We start from the raw sequence: 20,631 nt of genomic DNA, 5'->3' as shown, positions 1-20,631 counted from the left end.
ACTCAAACTTGCACTACATATTCTTCTACTGATGATGATTATGATGTTGATCTAAGTGAAACAGTCGTGAGGGACAAGATCACTGTCACTGCCGAAGTCCACACTGGTGCTGGTGGTGCTGCTACGACACCATTTCAGTAGCAGAAGCTTTGGGTGCAAAAGAAACCAGTAACGTGAGTAGCCCTAACACAGACATCCCAAGTCTCCCAGAAGTACCGGGAGTCTCCCGAATATTGATAGCGGCACCCTGACGCCCGCAAATTAGATAAAATCTCCCGGAATCTAGAGTGAGCGATCAAGAGCGCGCATGCGAGACCGCGTGTGCATCTGAGTGTAGCGCACACACGACAGGAGAGAGAGAGAGGGGTGGTGCGTGTGTGTTTGAGCGCATCCAAGACAGAGAGCAACCTGATTGGCCTTTTTCGCTAAATCAACCAATCAGTTTTCAGTGTAGGCGGGCTTTTATCTCTTTTCTCCCGAACTTAATGAATCAGTTCAGTGTATAGAAACATGAACGTCATGGCAGAGTCAGTGCCTCAAAAAAAGGAAAATGTAAGACCCATTTCAAAGTGTAGGCTACCCTTGTCTCATAAGAGTAAAACATAATAATAAGCCTAGTCTTGCACACTGCACTGTTTGTAACAGTGACTTTAGCATTGCCCATGGCGGGTTAAATGATTGCAAAAAACATGTTGAGGTGAGTTTAACAAGTGTCAATTCATGTGCATATTATTCAGGCCTATAGCCTACTAGTTGGCTAGTTGCCAAGGCTACATGAAAAGACCAAACTATCTACATATTTTATTTTCACAATTTCTATCTATAGGCCTTCCTTTATATGTTGTACTGACTAGACATTATTTAACATATTAATCTGTATTTAAGTCTTTTTTTTTGGGGGGGGGGGGGGGGGATTCGTGATGCCTCCCTGAAAGGACTTTTGGCAGGTTGGGATGTCTGCTAACACGATACCTAGCACTACAGTTATCAGTGACGACCCTGCGTTATGGCCAGACACCGTAAGAGATGCAGAGCGAGTTGAAATCGTTAAAAAAAAGGCCCTGTGCAAATTAAGAACTTTGAATTCCCCAGAAATGCAGATAAACCACCCAGGAGATTCACGGTTGAACATTATTACATGACCATGAAAAATGGAGAAAAAATAAACAGAAAATGTTCCTCTCTTCTACACATACACAGCTTCACTCTCTCTCTCACCCACCCACACAGACAGACTCTCATACATACGTAGAGTATATTCACACACACAGACCCCAAACCCCTACACTCTCTCTCTCTCTGTCTCACACACACAGACACACACACCATTCATAATTGTAATACTTTCAAAGGTTTTTACTACTGTTTTTTGATTGTCATCTATGGCAATACAGTAAATATTTGTTGTATTTGAGTATGCCTCGGCGTCCCATTTTTACAGAAAAAAGTGTATTTTAGTTTTAGGGTTGTGGTGTGTGTGTGTGTGTGTGTGTGGGGGGGGGGGGGGGGGTGGCTCAGGTCCGCCCCTGGGTTGAGCAAACACATTGTTCAAGAGACTATCAAACCACATTACAAAGACGGAGTTCACCCAAGGGTAGGCTAGCCTACTTACAATTTCAACAGCAACAAAGCCAAGTTGACGTCCGTTTTGTAGTCTTCTTCGAAACTACAATCTGACTACATTTTCAAGGCGCGATTGGATACTTCCGCTGAGTCACATCCGGCTTTACCCGGACTGGGTCCAGAAAGTTGCATATTCGTTTTTTTTCGCGGAGAAGCGATAGGGGGTAGTGGTGTGTGATACTGTAAAATTTGGTTTCGATCCGATACCAATTAAATATAGGGCCAGTATTGCCGATACCGATACCAATACTGATATTTGTAACTAAAAGCCGTTTATATACTTGTATGTAGGGGAGAACAGTGTGTCATGATTTATGACGTGAATAAAACATCGATATGCTAAATTTGAATACATTTCGATGCACTAATGATTTTATGATTTCCACTGTTAATAATTTACAAATATTTCAGCAACAAAACATTGCAAAGCGGGCATGCAATTATGTGAAAGGAATGGTGTTTGCATGACTGTAGGCTAGCCCTTGGTGAAACAGGAACAATGCTTTTTGAACAAATTGAGAGATATTGGAAGTGAACAGAAATTAAAGTATCGATCCCATCACGCTGGTATCGATCAGATACCAATACCAATGTTGGTATCGATATTATCGATATTTGGATTGATATGCCCAGCGCCCACCCCTAATAGGGGGAGACGAAGCACCTACCAAACGACCCAGAAAGTGTTGTAGAACCATCAGAATGACTCTTAACCTGCATAATTAAGGTAATTTTTGCTAAAATTGTTGCATAGTGCTTCTTTAACTATTGTAAGCACTACTTCTCCTAAAAGTTTATCTTTGAGTCTTGCTGTTTTAACTCGAGACAGCAGTTGATTCTGTGGTCCATGGGTGACGCTGGATGGCTATGATGGCTGTGCTAGTACAGGAGTTTGTTGCCGTTATCTTTACAGACCACCTCTTGAGGTTTTCTGTTGGCCATTAGGTATGGTTTGCTAAGGCCTCTTTTGGGCTCTTTTAGGAGCATTAAGTCTGAGTTTGTGGAAGATCCATATTATATTATAGAATGCTACTTGCTACTGTATGTGTGTCATATAGCATGCATGTCATGCATGAAAGCAAAAATAATCTGGGTTTGTTTTTATTTTATTTTATTGTACAAATCCACATTGAGATATCTACACATTAGCTAGACCCTAGTCAAGCTGTTACTGAGAGTAAAGGTGTTTATAATAGTTAATTTATCCGTTTATTATCCAGCAACCTTCTCCTCAATGTTTAAAGACTAATAAGAACACATGTATTTAATTACCAACGTGATTTTGTGTCAATATTTTGTCAGATAATTCACTCTTGGTTTGAAAAGGGCCTTTATGCTCAGCCTCCAATCTCTGAGAGCTGGAGTCATTCTCAATATTGCACCTGCTCAGGAGTTACCATTGGTTACCAGCAGATTACAATTTCCCTGCTATGCACAGCGACCGTCTATTCCCATATCCTCCGTTACCATAGCTCCATTGTCTTGCCAAGTGTGGGGGACAGATCCCTTATTTGTATTTAATTATGCTTTTTACTGTGTGCCGTCAGACCAGAGGTACAGAGATGAAATATTGCAGCGGAACGATGAGTCATCTGTGAGCCCTGTGGAAAATGTCCTTCCCTCTGAATCTCATCTCTCCATCTCTCCCTCCCTCTCTCCATTTTCCCAATGCAGGGTCAGCTGAGTATGCAGAAAGGGGGCTGTATAGGAGAGTGGAGGGGAAAAAATGGTCAAGGAATCATTCTCCTCTCGAGGGTTTAATGGCATTATTATTATAATTGGTGCTTATCACGCTAATTGGCCCTCTGATAAGTCCCATTCCCATGGTGTTTGTCGTATTAGTCTGGTGATTTTTTGCCCCTGGATGGCAAATCTAGTTTAGTGCCTCTGGACAGCCGTTCCCCTCCCGTCATTCCGGTCTGCATGCTCCATTCCAGAGGTTTTACGTAAACAGCAAGCTGTGGAGCCATGACCCCCCCACTCCAGCTGGGACTGGGGGTTGGCATGGCAACGTCATCCTTATTGCCGGTCACCAGCTGGGGCCTTGCGTCAGCCGTGGCTAACGAGAGCAGATCAGCGGCTCGGGGGCCCGGCGAGTGGCCTGCTCGGCCCTCAACATGACTGACTGTCTGTCTCCGCTGGCCCGCACGGCACCGGCGTCTGCTCTGCCTCACTGCTCTACACTCGACCTGACTAAGCTGCTGTGACATGGCAGCCCCCTCCCGCCGGCTCGCTGCCGCACTCTCCTGAGCCACGGTTCCCCCTGTGGCAGGAGATCAGTGCCAGCTGAGTGAGGGCTCAGGCAGGGCATGCCTCGTCCTACTCCCCCTCCCCACTGCTCAGGGCTTCAGTGACACTTTTATTTTGGAGAGACCCGTGACCCCCATCCTTGCCAGTGATGAAGAGAAGGGAACTGACTGCCCTATTCTCAGTGTTGATACAAAGCCTTCAGGTGGCTGCCTGTTGTAGCGAAGCACATGCACATCAAAAGCTCCTGAACCAGTGGCCTCTGCTCTGTAAGGCCCTGAACCAGGGGCCTCTGCTCTGTAAGGCCCTGAACCCGGGGCCTCTGCTCTGTAAGGCCCTGAACCAGTGGCCTCTGCTCTGTAAGCTCCTGAACCAGTGGCCTCTACTCTGTAAGCTCCTGAACCAGTGGCCTCTGCTCTGTAAGCGATTCCCCTCTCGTGCCACTGCACAGCCTCCCTGGCGGCGCAGCCCTGTTTTGGCGCCCACTCTGAGGCACGACCTGAATAGAGCAGAATGAATTGGATTGAGTGAAAGCTTGAAAACTGCTCTTTCTCCTCCTGTGTGTGTGGCACGCCGGGGATGCCTCTCACCTGAAATACAGACCTGGGATCAGGTGCACGAGATCGGAGTTCAGAGGCAGTAGGTGAGTGGGTGGGATTGTGAGCCTAGTAGCTCCTTTTTGCCCAGCTGGGATATCCTCAGCTTCTATCTGCCGTTTACCCAGGGCGTTTATGAAAGGCCGGCAAACACGCATCTGTTGGCACACACTGATTTCCCATTTGCAGCACCACTGTTTGTCTCGCTACCGCGCTGAATAGAGATGCAATCCATAACCTTTACAGGGGAAGCAAGCTGCGCTACATTTGTGGGGGCTATTAACATTTGCACAATGTGTTGCCTTAAACAGGAGCTGGACAAATGCTGTGTTCGGCCCCTTGGCCTCTTTGTCATTCAGTGAGGTGTGGTTTTAGTGCCCGTGCTGCAATCAATAATGATAAAAGCGATAGAGCTGCATGAGGAAAAGAAAGAGCCCTGTTCCATTGCAATTGTGCAGTGATAATTTAGAGAGACAATTGAAAGTAAAAGAGCCAGAATGAAAGCGAAAATGTGTGTGTGCGTGCGTGTGCGCACGCGCGTGTATGTGTGTGTGTACATGTGTGTGTACGTGTGTGTGAGTGAGTGAGAGAGAGAGAGAGAGAGTATGGCATGAAGAGAAGGAGAGAAAGAAAGGGGGAGCAAGAGAGAGAAAGAGATGCTATTACAGCTGCATACACTCATTTCTCCTGAGAGCAGGAAATAGAGCAGCGGTGGCCTTTTTTCTCTCGCTCCGCAGAGAGAATGAGATCATACTGTCAGCCAGTTAAAGCCACATAACAGCTTCACGTCATCCTTTACCTGCAACTGTGATTCCTCCTCCACTGTTATTGTTTGTTTGTCAGGGACCTTGTATGATTGCTTTACGGAAAAAAACGGGCATCCTCATCTATCTATTGCTCTCCCACTCGCTCCCTCTCCCTTCCACTCTTTCCGTGGTGAATGCCACTGATTTGGCTGGCATCCATCTCTTGTTTATTACAGAAACAGTCATTTATCATTTGGCTTCACAGGTCAGGGGCCTCATTAAAGTCACCAGTATGAAAAGAGATGAAAGGGACAGCACGTGGACATGAGAGCTCACCACTTAATGAAATGTTGTCCCCATTAATTCCTGCAAAGCCAATGGGACACAATTGACAAAGAGGACTTTGTCTTCATTAATTATGGGCCTGCCGCGCCCCCGTCACTCCCCCGGTTGGTCATGTTTGGCCCATCTGCTGCCGGCTAATTATCCACCGCCACTTAAAGAGAGCCGCTGATCTCCACTCCGCGCCGAAATCTGCTCCCTCAAGAGCCTCCTTTTTGTGGGAAGTGAAACAGGAATTGTCCAGAGACTTCTCAGACTTGTCTCTTTTGAACGACTATGTGAGCTATGTGAGAGGAGGTGTATGAAATGCCAGCTTCCTCATGGGAAATCAGGCGTCTTTAAAGACTTAAATGCCACCCCCCTGAGCCATAATGGCACTCCGGCGCATCTGAACTCCCACATTTGTTGGGCTGATTGTGCTGACTGGGCTCCATAACCTGCGGCACTGGGGTCCAGTCCGCAACATCACCACCAACATGATGTCTGTTGTGGGGTGGGAAGTGTTGAGCCAGCTCGGCCATTATCATAGGTGCCATCGGCAGGGTGGGTGACAGGGTGGCTCCAAGGCTGCTGTCTCCAGCTGGGCAAGTGACATTTCCCCTCATTGATCCACCAGCTCCCTGTCTACTCCCCCAATCACCTGGCCCCTGCCTCTTCAAAGCTCCAAACCAGAGCTCTGTGGTACAGAGGCGTTCCCCGTCAGATCGCCCGCACGGTTACCAAGGCACCGCCAGCCTGTGAGGCAGGGATCCCTGGAGATGCCCAGGGTTAGGAGAGGTCCTCGTCTGAGCGCAGGCGTGAGAGGACGGGGGCTCGGGGGAGGCCTCAGCACCAAGGGAGAGCAGGAGGTGCTGATGTGTGTGGAGTGACAGACAACAACAGAAGGTAGTGGGGAGATTTCCCATGAGGAAGCTGGCATTTTATACACCTCCTCTCACATAGCTCACCAAACATAACATAGTGTTGACACTGTAGACTTGTTTGCAAAGACAGAGTAAACATAATTTAATCTTGTTTACAGCTGCATCTGTGTTTTGAAAATATTTTTTTCTGTGGTAGATTTACATTATTCCAGAATCAAGCTTGCACTTCTACCAGTAGGTAGAGAAAGGTGTTGTTTTCAGAGCTAGCTTGCTAACGCTTTGACTTCTGACTGCAGGTTTTGGCTGAAGAGGAGAGGGATCCCACTGAAGCAGAGGAAGATGAGTCTGAAGAATTGGAGAAGGCCCTGTCTGTGGAGCGCTTTGGGGACATCATCTTGGAGACCGCGGCCAATGGCGCAGAGAAAATGGGCCGCAGCTACAATGAGAAAGACTTTGAGTGTAAGTGGTGTTGGGGAGTCACAGCCACAGGCCGTGCGAATAGGACTACAAGGCACACACACACACACACACACACACACACATATTGACTTTCAAAAACTTGCAAATGTGCTGCCATCTTTGTTTTGTACGCGTTATCACTCATGGGCGAGTGGACCTTCCTAAGGGTCTGCTCAGTGCGTCTCGTCCCTTAAACTTGCCTGGGTGAGATTAATGGCCCTGTCACTGTGAGAGCCACTTGTCAAGGCCTGGCTTCTAAGGAACGGAGCCTCACTTTAACAGCTCCGCTCTGTTCCGCTGACCCTCTCTGAGCCCTGCGCTAAGCCACTGGCCGCCCGCCACATATATTGTAAATCTTGTCCTTGTAACTGAGTCTGCTGCACTTTTATGGAAAGTTTGCATGTCTGCTCTGCTTGCGCACAAATGTTTTTGTCATTATGTTAGAAGATAGATGAGTACTTTAGTAAAATAAAACATCTATAAACAGGCACATATAATGCATGTGTACATATTTACCACATACACTATGTACACAATAAGATATCCAATAGATATTACACTAAATTCAGATGTGAGAAGTAGTTATAACTGCTCTCAGTATTTATATATAAATAATGAAGAACTTAAAATGTACAACTTGTTATGATTAATTTTTAAACATTATAAACTGTATAACTTTATAAAGGCTTTTGCTTTTTTTGAGAACGGAAAGTGAAAAATGTGAAAAAGGGGAAGAGAGCTATTGAGAGTTGGATAGGGAAATAAGCACAGGTTGGGTTTGAACCAAGGGCACTTGGACGTCTAAATGGGTGGGATGCTTCCACTTACATCTTGATGTTTTGATCACTTTTAATAACTGAAGCTCTTGTATAGGTGTGGACAAGTCCTTGTGCAGTTTGTCATTATATTTTTTTTGTTTAATTTGTGAGTTAGTTTTCTCAGTGGCTTTATAGAAAGTGAAGTCTCAACCAGTAATCCGTTGAGGATTAGTAAATCATTGTAGAACATTACACTGAACATTTTCTACAGAGGAAATTCCACTTATCCAGTCATTTTCCCTGATTTTTACGAGTTTGGCCTCAACACAACTTCAGACTACCTCCAGAGGCAGAGCCCACTTCTCCCAGCTGCTGTCTGTGGCTGCCTCAGCTCAGTATACTGTAGGTTCTTGTCAGTGGAGAATTTCTGAGGACATCACAGATGCACTGTAACTAAAGCCATTCAGCATAAACAGAAAGAGAGACAGTTGAAGATATACCCCAGAGTAAGGCCTTTACTGTATGTTCCATCATCTGGAGATCTTTGGGGTTTTGCTGTCAACCAACTGACACCTGCCTCCAGGTATGTGACTGACAACCCAAGGAGTAACTTTCTGACATCAAAGTTCTGACTGGTGGAAGCAGAGTACATTCAGGACAGGATGTCTCTCTACTGTTTCTTAGGCTGGTAAATGTGCTAGGCCTTTAGAGCCCTATGAGGGTGCCATGTTGACAGTGCAGTCTGCAGTCTTGGTTGATTAGTCATTGAGTCATCAGGCTGTTGAAGCAACTACATTGGCCCGTAAAGAATAAAGGAATCAAATGCAGTACTGTATAGCATAGCAGTTCTGTCTGAAAGGTGATCCATTTCTCAGAGATGAGATGATCATCAGGCTTAATCTGAAGAGTCTTGTAAGGTGTCAGGTAAATAGTTTCCAATTAATAGCCCAAGCACTGGAAGTGCAGGATGTGGCATGCCTCATGCACTGAAGTTGTGAAGCCCTATTGTTTCTGTAAGAATCATAATTATCATTACACATGCACGAACGCAAGCACACACATGCACACAAACAAACACACACACGTACATGCACACAGACACAGAACAGGCGCGCACACACAAACATGCACACACACTGGGCTTACATGTTACAGTACCACTATCAGAAACCCAGTGTTTCCAATAACTAAAACTTGTGAAATGTAGCACACAATAGCTGCTGTATTTCACAAATGTGTTCACAAAGTAGCCCAATTTTGCGTGTCTGTAACTGCCAAGACACAAGATGATCTCTTGGTCCCTCCTTTGTTTGGTCTTCGCTCTCCCAGTGTTTAGCAGCCTTCCTCTAACAGAGGCCCAGGATTGGCCAGTTCGGAACTCGGCATGAAAACAGGAAAAATTCTTGACATGCTTTTCACAAAGCCTCCCATGTTCTCACCCTCTGCTTCACTCCCATCTTTCTACTCCCCCAGACCACCGGCACATGTTCCACCACACCCACCACCCGCTCTCCACCCACCTCCCCCCACCCCAGCGCCTCCGCAAGAGGGTGCTCAGCATGGACCGCCGGCGCAAGAAGAAGCGCAAGAAAAAGAAGACCTCCATGCCCCCTTCCGAGGTGACCCCTACCATCCACGAGGTGGACGAGGAGGAGGCCGAGTCCGGCGCTGAGGGCCAGGGCCCTGCAGCCACACCCACGGAGGCGCCTGAGGACCAGCCGCAGGTAGGCCCATGTGGGATGCCTGTTTGAAACACTGGTCAATGGTTTACTCTAACTCGAGTTTGTTTGTATTGCATAATTGTTTGTTTGTATTAGTTGGTATATTTGTCGAGAGCATTATTGCATCACATTGTTTACAGATGGAATCAGGTCAAGTCTGTACACAGTGTTATGGGTAGTTTCACCCTCAGCATCCAAGCGTAACCCCCATTTTAAGACACTTCAAGCAAAGCTTTGAAGGAGAATTCAGGGCAATGACAACTGCCACCTTTCCCTGACAGTAAGATGAAACTGAACAAAGAGCTGACACCTGAATAGATAGCAATCTGCTGAGTGTATGTTTAACAGGTAACTGCCCAGAAAGACAGAGCGATACACCAATATAGAGTGACACAAAGAGAGAGCTGCTGGGAGTGTAGACATGACCTCATAAGAATAAAAGTGAAAGTTTGAAAGCTGCCTGCTGTGTGGATGACAGAATGAGAGGGAAATTAAGTGTTCTGTGAGGGTAATGGTGTGTGTTGTCCTCTCAGTTTAGTTTGGGCAGTGAGGAAGACCTGGCAGCTCCCCTGCCTTCCAGCAGCTTCCACATGGAGAGCGAACGTCCCCCGGACCCCCAGGAATCCACGCCTGCCAAGGAGGACTCGGAGGAGCAGGAGGAGATGCAGGAGCGACAGGAGGAGGAGGAAGAGGAGGACGAGGCACCCAGCAGGTAGAGCTCCTGCACTAGTCTCCACTCCTTAACACTGTAACAAAATAAGTTTATTTTGTTGTATTTGACCGGCTGGATTTAGATATTGAGTGAGGTGAGAGGTGTGACAAATGTGCAGCATTTGCACAAAGTCTGCTTGTAATCCTGTCTGCTTGTAATCCCTTCCTCTCTCCTCTCCCTCTTGAAGCATTTCATCCCTTATTTTCACTTAACGTGATTCTTGATTTGACAGATAAGAATAGGCTTTGAGAGAAAAGAAGAGATCATTTTGCCTATGAATCATAGTTATTTCATCTTTTTCTATGGTTTTCTTTTTTAAAAACCATTGGCTGTTTAGCCAGCTGACACAATATATTTGAAAGTAACACTTTGTGAAAGAACATGAGGATGCGGTGTGTTTTGTGCCCAGGCAGATCTGTGTGGATATAAACGATGCTCATTGTGGTAATTGCCCAGAGGCATACATGTGAGCTCTGTCTGGAAACCCATCTGGCTTATAAAAACACAAGGCAATCAGGATATAAATTATTGGGTAAGGCCATGCATAATGTATAGGGCAAGCTGTGGATCTCCAGTCCTCAGTGATGCTCAGGTACTTGTCTGTTTTCATATCTGAACGCACTAATCCACACATTCAGCGTGGATTTATTTAGAATTTTTTGAGCCACATAAGAAAATTAGGACAATAGGATGCAGTGCTGTTGTACAATAACACGAGTAAAAGTGGCATGTGGTTTTGCTGATGCAGCACTGAAGTGAGGGGATGCCAGTGTTGCAGCGCCATCTGCTGTTTGCAACGTGCAATCTAGTCTAGCGGGTTTACTTTGGAGCGTTTGTTTTTGTTGTCAATAACAGTGTAATGCATATATAGTTATAACCATAAAATAACTCTGTGGATATGATGAATAGACTGCTTTCTCCCAAATTTCATGTATATATTTTGCATCTTGTTTTTATTGTGTAAGTTTTTATTTGGACCTAAAACATATAAATCAAAAGAATTGTGGTAGCAATTTGTTTATATTTTACAACAAATAAACTTCATACTGTCTCTTCATACACAGGTGCAGACCCAAAGAAGATGTTTATTTTAAACACAAACATTCAACTTTCAACATAAACAACGCACGTTTTTACAAAGGCTGCATTGTGATATTTATGGTAACCCGTAACTTGTAAATAATGTGCAGTCAGTGCATGTCTAGCTGGGTAAGATTCCTAGATTTGGTGCCTAAACAAAAATCAGTCTGTTATGTGTAGTTGTCAATCACATGTAAAGTTACTGTATGCTTTGTATCATGCACTTGTTTGTATCTATAGTCAAGTCTCTGTGCTCTGTGCTGTGTCTCTTCAGGTTCAGTCCAGTTGTGGAGCCGGCCAGTGTCAGCACGCGCGGCTGGTTCCGGCGGAAGCCCCTGCATCGCCTTCCGGGAGTCCAGCGCACCAGCTACGACCTGCGGGAGCGCATCTGCATCGGCAGCATGACCGCCATGGAGACGGCCGTCTACCAGAAGGTGCCCACCGACGAGGCCGAAGCCCAGATGTTGGCCAGCGCCGACCTGGACGACATGAAGAGTAAGCAGGCCAGCAGGGGGCAGGAGGGTCAAAGGGAAAAAGCTCTCAGTCACAAAATAAAAGTCCTCCCCCATTTCACCTCCTCTCATCTCCTGCCACTGCGTCAGCTGATTGGATTTATGACTTGCACCTCCTTTCCTTATTTTATTGCAGTGTCTGTTATGAATTTCATGCAGTCAGAAGGGACTCCAGTCCCCGGTTCAGCTCTGAGGGATGTATTAATGTGTGGTCAGAGTTCTGGTTCCTGTGTTTTCAAGTTCAGTTAAAGTCTGCCCCGCTACTGCAGCTCTGAGAGAGTCATCATAGTGGTCTGAGGAAGCCGTGTGGTTGTGAGGATTAGTGTAGTGCATGCCAAGAGTATTAAATCTTTAATCTACTCTTAATCTTTCTCTTTACTTCTATTTTTTTGTTGACGACGAAGCGGGATGGCTGCAGTAGTTTGGGTCTCGTCTCTGGGGGATCACTTTAAAAGTCAAGCTGTGCGATTCTAGGAAGGGTGGAACCCAAGAACGTCAGGCCCTGTTGGTCAAAGCCTCATTACGAGGCCATGCAGCGAAGCAAGGACAGCAGTGGTCTTGCCTGGCTATTTGTTTGTTAACTTAGAAGCCAGCCATTTGGTTTGTTTGAGAAAGGGGAGGACGGCTTTGTGGTCTGTGGGCACGTCCTCCATGTATGTGTTGTGGCGGTCAGAGTAACTGCAGCCTCATCTCCTTGGCATGGGCCATCCAGTCAGTGGGCCCTCGACTCATCCCAGCCTTATTAAACACGAGTAAACAAACCCTGAGATTTCTCAGATGCGGTCGGGGGTCACCAAGGGCCCCTGTGTCTATATGGCAATTGGACTTTCAGCTGTTTTCCTCCCATGATCGCCTGTAATAAAACAGTCTCCTTTGGACCCCGGGCATAGCTAAACAAACCTCAAATGTTGTGTGCAAGTAATGAAATGCTGAGCGATAGGCTATAATCAGCAGACCCTATCACTGACCCCTCCAGCTTTAAAAGTCGTGGTGGACTAAAGAGGTTGCTAAATTTAATGTATGCTCATCAGATGGGATGTGGATTAAGCTCCATGATAAACCACTGCTATGCGTTAAATGCTACGTATTCCTCTCCTGTGCTGGGGGGGGGGCATGCTTCTGGATTTCTTTCCAGAGATTTCGCAGCAAAGCCTTTGTCAGCATCCCCTCTGCCTGATGCGAGGGGGTTGGGGTTGGTGGGGGGGTATAGTCCAGTCAGATCCCATGCTCCTCCACTTGCCCTCCCAGCTGTTGTGAGCTCTGTGAGATTTGTGGTGGCATGTCTGCCATGGGAACAGTTACAAACAACTCTTCATTAGCCAGCCATATGGTCCTGTCCTGCTGTGTCGCTGGGCTGGGAAACCATTCCCTGCTTTACCCTACACACACCCACACACACACACACACCCCTGAAATGTATACGTCAAGTTTTACCTGTGGGAAATTAGTCTTGCCATCTACTTTTCTACATCTGGATTGTTGATCAAGAAAACAACTGCAGATGTTTAATTGATTAACATCTTGTTTTAAAAGCAAAGATAATTCACAGAACGTGTTTCAATCTGAAACACTGCAACCAGAAAACTAGTAAATAGCTAAGTGATTTTAGTAATTGTAAAACAGCCATTTTAGATTTAGACCCATGGCTGCCCTCCACTGGCAGGCACACTAATCAGTCAGCCTGTAATCTGCTCTACCCCACCATATCCTGACATGCTGGAATAAATTAGGATTAACTCTCCTCAACCCAACCATGCACATCACTCACTGCTACTCACTTATCATATAAAACCAGCCTATTCAGCCCAGGTGTGTCAGAGTGAGAGTTCCCCTGCATGTGCATGCTGTCTCACCCCTGACACACTTCCAGGGTTGGGGAGCCGTGGACGCCTCCCTCCCTCATGACCATCAGAATGTGCAACATCAGAACAGCTGCACAGGACACGTGTGTTAGAGTGGCTTGTGAATGGAGAATGGGGGCACATAGGTCCACTCTCCTCCTCTCACACACACTCTCTCTCTCTTTCTCCCGCTTACTCTCTCTCTTTCTCTCTCTCTCTCTTTCTCTCCCTCCACTCTTTTAGGTGAGCGGATGGGATGGGAGTTCAGTGAACTAGCCTCAGGCTGTAATTAACACAGTAGCTCAGATCGATTATGGCAGGCTCGACCCCCGCTTGTCGCCCTTCCTGCTTTCAGAGCGCAGGCCTCATTGACTGCCACGCCAGATGGAATCGGAAACTGGGACCTTGCTCTGGAACAAGCGATTGAATTTCGGTGCCATGGGATGGCAGGATGGCTATTTGCTGCTCATATCCGCCCCCCACCTTCCACCTCAGTGGCTCCACAGCTCATGCATCAGTGGGCGTGGAGTGTGGCTGACCGCCATTCTCCTCACACTTCCACACATTTGAAACTGATGCCGGATACATCATCTGTTTCACTGTTATCGGGGTTGCAACATCAACACATAGTAAATAACAAATGAATGCACAAAATAAGTCTGATGATAATTCAGTGATTTACTTCGGGAGAATCTATCTGCCAATTTCCAAATGATTCCAATTGTGGGAGCGTTAAAAAATCCATTCCATTGTGCAATGCTAAATCCTTTTTGCAGTGTTCAGCCCAATTAATATATCTTTGAATTAAAACCCCCATCTTTCATAATGGCACATGTGTGTGCTTGTGTACAGTATGTGTTTGTTTGTGTGGTGTTTGGGAGGTGCTCTGTTATGTCTGTGCCTGAGGTGTAGTGGCTCTTCCGAGCGCTGCAGCTCTCCCTGCGGCGAGGCCTGAAGAGGCTCGGTGCCGTGCAGGTACCAGCCGAATGAGTGAGGGGAGCGCTCCAGTAGCAATCATGGTTTCCATGGAGACGTGGGATCTAGAGACAGTGCAGCCTATCGCCAAGCACCATGTTGTGCATCTGGACGCACTTTGACTAAGTGTGACGCCGAGACGACGTCTCTCTCTCTCTCTCCCTCTCTCGCTCGTTTCCTGTGTTTGCGCCGGTGTCGTGGCAGAGAGATCCTCAGGCCCAACCGGGGCCTCTGCCGTCATCTCTGGTCAGCGTGCGGATGTGTCGTCTGTGTGTGGCAGTGCAGCAAGAGATCGAGCGAGCGCCCATATTTGTGGATCTGCTGCTGTCCTGCTCTCTCCTCAACCAAGACTGGAGGTGTGGGTGTTGATTTTGCAGCGCGTGACTCATCGGCGGGTTGCTCGCGTGCTGCACGCCGACGCTAGTCTGGCTGCATATTGGGGGTTAGCAGCAGGAGGGCGCCACCGGCGCTGGGGGAAGGTGGGTGGGGGGAAGGGTTGCTGACCAGTCCCGGCTACAGCTACAGAATCAATTGGCAACGTCACGGAAACCATGCTATGCTGCCAATAGGTTAGTGGAGAGCCAAAAAAAACCCTGTGCCTGTATCCGCAGTTCCCCCGCCGACTGTTGAGCTACTCTGGTGTCCCTGCTGTTTTCTCACCTGGATCCCGCGTCGTCTCCCAGTTTGGTGGCTGGCTGGATCGCAGAGCCTCAGGCCACACGGTACCGGGCCTTGCGTGCCTGGTTGGGAACTTCACATCAGGACCAGACCCTCGCTCTCACTGTCCTTGACTGTGGACCAAAAGCATTGTTGGACATCTGGCGATCCTCCCTGGGCTGCATCTGATTTTTCTGTGTCCTTCACCTCAGGTTGATTGCGGTTCTTGGAATGGCTGTCATCCGTACTGCCTTATTGAGAAAGTTTGATGGCTTCATTCAGCTAAATTGACAAATGAAAGGGCTTTCTGGGGCAGCCCTCTGCTGAAGCTGCTTTTGGATTCCTCCGTGGACTTCCTAGAACTCACAACGCTGATCTACCTCTTGGATAGAGTCCATCAGCAGAGGTCAAGCTCTCCGGGGAACCTTCTGTTCTTTTCCACAGTTTTTGTTTGTTTTTTTTGGGGGTTATTTGCTCTGAGGTGTGGAGAAGCTCTGCATGGAAAGCCAGAGGGCTGGGCTGGGCTGCTAACACCGAGGCCACACGGACGGAGACGGTTGGGAGCGGGAGAGCCGCACCCTGGATGAGCAGGGCACCCACCTGCAGCGGGGAGGGGTGGACGCACGGGCCCAAAAGATGACAGACAAGGAGGCCAAGGAACACAGGGCCCGGAGGGGCTCGTCTAGCGCCACCCCGTCCCACCAACTCAACGCGGGGAGTGGATACGAGGAAGGGCACCATGGCGGTCTCTTCTCGGTGGAGGGCTTTGAGGACTTTGAGGAGTTTGTCTTAGACTTTGATGACTATGATTTGTTGGAATCAATCCACACTCATCTTGGATCCCCAGTGGATCCTATTCGTAAGTCAGAGGAGGAAGTAGGTATATGACATTATCAGTTACATTCTTTTACATCACTTACATATTTTTAAATCAGTTGTTTGTGTACATAAACTATGGATATTAGTAAACATGATCAAACCATTTAAAACATAAAGTGGGATTGAGTGTACTGTTCTTGAAAGGATTTACATTTGGGTGGCAAATACCATAGGCAACGCTGGAGAGCCCTGCACAAACATCATTTGCGGTCTGCTTTTGTGGCACATCACTCAATGGAATCTAATGGCTTTTTCCGTTTAGATGCTGTTATTATGACATTGTGGTAGCTCGAGCAGCCCATTCTTCATTCTTTTCATGGATGTGTCTGATGGTGATGATCGATCAGTGGGAGTTTTGAATCGAGTTGCTGCATCGATCTCATAGAGTAACACAAGCTAATTAAAGGCACACCCCACCCACTGTGCCCTACTCTGTGGCATGGCCCAGGGTGATGCCACTGCTCTGCTCAGCTCCCGTATTGATCCTGCGGCCCCGGCACACGGCCCTGGGCCTCTCTGTTGCACCGGCCAAGCGTTAACACATGCCATCATTGACAAGTGTTGATGAGCCAGAGCCTGACCGCCATTGCGTTGAAAGCTTTAGAGGCTCTGAAGGTTAGGACACGGATGCTTTTGGCCCTGCCTGAAAGGCTTTGCTGCAGCAGGCAAAAAAATAATGTTTGCTCTCCTGCAATGCCATTGGTGCTTGGGAATGTGTGCATGTTTGAAATGTTCTAGAGCTGCCTCTTTTTTCCAGTTGGTGTCTGGATATTAATGAGTGAATTACCCAAGAGACTCATCCCCCACTCTCCACTCTTTATCAGCCCTTGAGCCTCTCTGGCTCCTCAGGGAGATCACAACTCCTCATGAGGAGAACTAGAGTCTGAAGGGCATCCAGTTGCCAATGTCTCTGCACCCTGAGAAATATGTCCAAGCCACAAGGAAATACATGAAATGCTTCAATTTTGTTTTGTTTTAAACATGTAAACATGTTTGAACTTGTGTACACAACATACCTACAGTGATTGTCCTTGGAGAGGGACATGTTCCATCGGTGACCTGCTGTTGCCACTTCTGTAATTCCGTAGAATGAGGGATTGCTCAGTCGTTCAAAAAGCAATACTTCAGCAAATTTAATTTGCTGTTATAGAGCTGTTTTTTTTTTTTTCAAATCTGCTCGGTGTTCTGAGCTGAATGTTTGCCAGTCGGTCCTTCGTCAGGATTGCTGTTGCGCTGCCATAATGGAATGGCTCAGCCAGAGTACAGCCAAAAGCCATCTCCTCCATGCAGTTAGGAGAAGGGCCCCATGGGAGGCTGTAACCCGCGAGCCGAGCATGTGCTGTAAAACGCAGCAGACGAACCGTGCAGAGGGCTAGCATGAAACCCGCAGTCAGAAAGATGAGAGTGACAGGACAAACATTTCACCCCCTGCTTGCCTCCCTTCCCTCTCTCTCTACGCTTTGTTTACCCCATGTCCTGTGACTACTGTGACAACACGAACCAGCTGGGGCCCGGGGCTGCCTGGCAAGGGCCTCTCCTCTCCTCTCGAGTCCCCAGGCCTTGGAGCTTGGCACTGGGAGAAGCCGAGGAGAGAGAGAGAGAGAGAGAGAGGGGCTCCCAGGAACACACCCCTTCAATTATCCCAAATTCAATAAAAGCCCTGGTTTGCGGGTTGAAATGATACAGTATTAAATCATGGCTCCTTCGATGAAAAAAAGGGGGGAAAATGGAGACGAGTGGCCTCAGGGCTCAACCACCCAAAGTAATTCCCTCTGTCGATTACTTTTTGCTTTGCCTAAGATTGCTCATCATCAGACTTAAAGAAGCCGCTGTTTAGTGTTTAGTGCAAATGTGGAAACATAATTGGAGAGGATATTCTAAACAATGTAATTTATCACTCTTTTGTTCCATAGACATTCCTCTTCATTGTTTGTGCCCTAAGTTGAAATTGTGTGCAAATTTCCAATCAACAGAAGTCTCATGCTCTTTGTCTTTGTCGTGCTGTTCACAGGTCACCGATTTGAGGACAATCCCGGGGTGAGGCGTCACCTGGTAAAGAAGTCTTCGAGATGCCTGGTTCCCAGGACAAGCAACAGCTCGCCTCCTCTTACCAGTCTGAAGAAAAGAAAGAGGGCAGCCGACAAGAAGACCCACGAGGTAAGAGACGAAGGACTGGCCAGCTCTGATGAATGCACACTTGGCCTCACAGACATTTGTCTTTCCCTGGCTACAAGTGAGCTTAATAATTCTCAATTTCTGTAACCCAACATCAATATTTGAGATTAGCTGTGCTAATAGAGGTGTGGGCTGGAAGCTCAGTGAAGGTATTTCAGTTCAGTTTGCTATCTTTCCTTTCTTGGCAGGTCTTTATTGATCCTCCTTCTCTCACTTTCGCACACACACTGTCTCCGCCGCCCCCCAGCCCCCCCCCGCCCCCACACACACACACACACACACACACACACACACACACACACAGACTCTCAAAGACAGAACAAGAGGTAGAGTGATCCCACTTGAGTCAATGTGAGATATGAAATACTGCCTACTTAAATAAATGCCCTGTCAGTCACTGAGCAGTGGAAGCTCCATGTAGAAGTGTGGGCTTGAGTATCTCAGCTTCCCCTAATTCTTAAATCAATCAACACTGTGGGCTCATTCTGCCCTGTGTGTGCATTAGATATTTAAGCAGTGGGCCATTACTCTAACGACTTCCTTTAGGATCGAGCCACACTCTCACCAGGCCTCTCTATCCTGGAAAACCATTGGCCTTCAGAGGCTGTCAAAGCTGTTGGTGAAAGCATCATAGAAATGGATTTAACAAGGCCCTATTCTGAATTCATGCTGTGTCCGGTGTGTGTGTGTGTGTGTGTGTGTGTGTGTGTGTGTGTGTGTGTGTGTGTGTGTGCGCGCGCGTATGTGTGCATGCGTGGGTGTTTTCGGGGTCAGGTCTTTGTGGAGCTTAATGAGCTGATCACTGACAAGAACCAGGAGATGCGCTGGAAGGAGACGGCACGCTGGATCAAATTCGAGGAGGACGTAGAGGAGGAGACTGACCGCTGGGGCAAGCCCCATGTGGCTTCGCTCACATTCCGCAGTCTCCTGGAGCTCCGTAGGACCATCACTCACGGTGAGGAGCCATAGCCAAAGCTGCAGCGCTAAATGGGTGGTGAAACCTCAAACATGGCTTACGCTGAGCGTCCTAATACACCAATAATGTGGCGGTTGGGACTCAGGTTGATGCTGAGTTGGGTGGACTCTGAATCCAACATGTAAACTTAACTTAACACATAAATCCAACATGTAAACTTAACTTAACACATAAACTTAAAGACTTTGATCTAATGAAGATTCTAAGACTAATGGGCATAATGCAAAGCATAATGCTTATAAAGTTCAGGGCTATTGGCAGATGCAAGGTGCATTTACCTTAAAAAAATGTATCACAACATTATCTCCATAAAAACTTTTATTGCTTCCCCCAAACTTGCCAACTGGCAAGCCAGCAAGATGATTACTGGCAAACTGTATTTGCATACCTTCTCTCTCTGTTTAATTATTTGATAAATGGCATACATGGGCATTAAGTAGGTATGCTTTATTGCTGTTGTAGTTTTTAAGCGATTGTAAACTGTGATATTTATTCAATGTGCTGTACCAAAGACACTGAAAGTAAGTGATTTGTCATCAGCTACAGTACATGTAAGTGATTTGTAATCAGCATGAGAGCTGCCTCTTTGTCTCAAGCCCTCTGGCTCTTTCTGCAGGTGCCATATTGTTGGATTTGGAGCAGACCACTCTGCCAGGCATTGCCCACTTGGTGGTGGAGACTATGATCATCTCGGACCAAATAAGGGCTGAAGACCGGGCCAACGTTCTGCGGGCCTTGCTGCTCAAACACAGGTCAGAAAGGGTCACCCGTCAATAGCCCCACTCGGGGCCCATATCGAGCGCTGCACTGTGGTTGCCGTTTGCCAGGAGCACTGCTGTCAATGGCTTCCTGGTGGATCGAAAAAGAGATTACACAACCAGCGATGCTTGCAAATAAATAAAAGAGTTATGATCAGTGTTTATACACTTTCTGAAAAGAGCTGTTCCGTAGAGGGTTTTTTACAAAAAGGCCAAATTTTTTGTTGGAATTCATCCATCTGCTTTAAAAAAATATGTCCAGCTGACAACTAGACTTGGGGATATGGAGGGGGGGGGGGGGGGGGGGGGGGGGGGGTAGTACAGCTTTTGTTTCCAGAGCTGGAACCTGACCTCTTTAGTTGGTCACTGCACATAAGTGAACTAAAGTCTTTTGTGAACTGCCCTGCACAGTCTCTCTCTCTCTCTCTCTCTCTCTCTCTCTCTCTCTCTTTCTCTTTCTCTCTTTCTGTTTTTGTGCTCAGCCATGACCACTTTGCCAAGGTGGCCACACTGGACCCAGCAGTGCCATCAAAATGGTATCTGTGTGTGTGTGTGTGTGTGTGTGTGTGTGTGTGTGTGTGTGTGTGTGTGTGTGTGTGTGTGTGTGTGTGTGTGTGCGTGCGTGTGTGTGCATGTAAGAGTGTGTGTATGTGTGCAGTGCACTAACAACATTAACAGTGCATGGCCCTACCCCACTGCGCTCGGTGGGAT

At 47.2% G+C, this 20,631-nt stretch overlaps 1 protein-coding gene across 4 annotated transcripts in view; it reads left to right on the top strand.

Annotated features, from left to right (window-relative positions):
• Positions 1–20,631, top strand: part of slc4a3 (solute carrier family 4 member 3) — an 82,866-nt gene that overhangs the window by 45,068 nt on the left and 17,167 nt on the right. The window contains exons 8-14 of one of the 4 annotated variants that reach the window (XM_042065396.1): positions 6,714–6,876; positions 9,108–9,358; positions 9,889–10,067; positions 11,422–11,642; positions 18,023–18,168; positions 18,961–19,141; positions 19,779–19,914. In XM_042065396.1, coding sequence (XP_041921330.1) covers positions 6,714–6,876; positions 9,108–9,358; positions 9,889–10,067; positions 11,422–11,642; positions 18,023–18,168; positions 18,961–19,141; positions 19,779–19,914 — 1,277 coding nt within the window. Of the gene's footprint in view, positions 1–6,713; positions 6,877–9,107; positions 9,359–9,888; positions 10,068–10,535; positions 10,600–11,131; positions 11,643–15,103; positions 16,013–18,022; positions 18,169–18,960; positions 19,142–19,778; positions 19,915–20,631 lie in introns of those variants that run through there. The other 3 variants (XM_042065406.1, XM_042065416.1, XM_042065425.1) reach the window with 3 other exon arrangements.

Source organism: Alosa sapidissima, chromosome 2 (assembly GCF_018492685.1).
Source record: "Alosa sapidissima isolate fAloSap1 chromosome 2, fAloSap1.pri, whole genome shotgun sequence".
NCBI classification, from domain to species: Eukaryota; Metazoa; Chordata; class Actinopteri; order Clupeiformes; family Clupeidae; genus Alosa; species Alosa sapidissima.
This window is presented reverse-complemented; position numbering and strand designations above follow the sequence as displayed.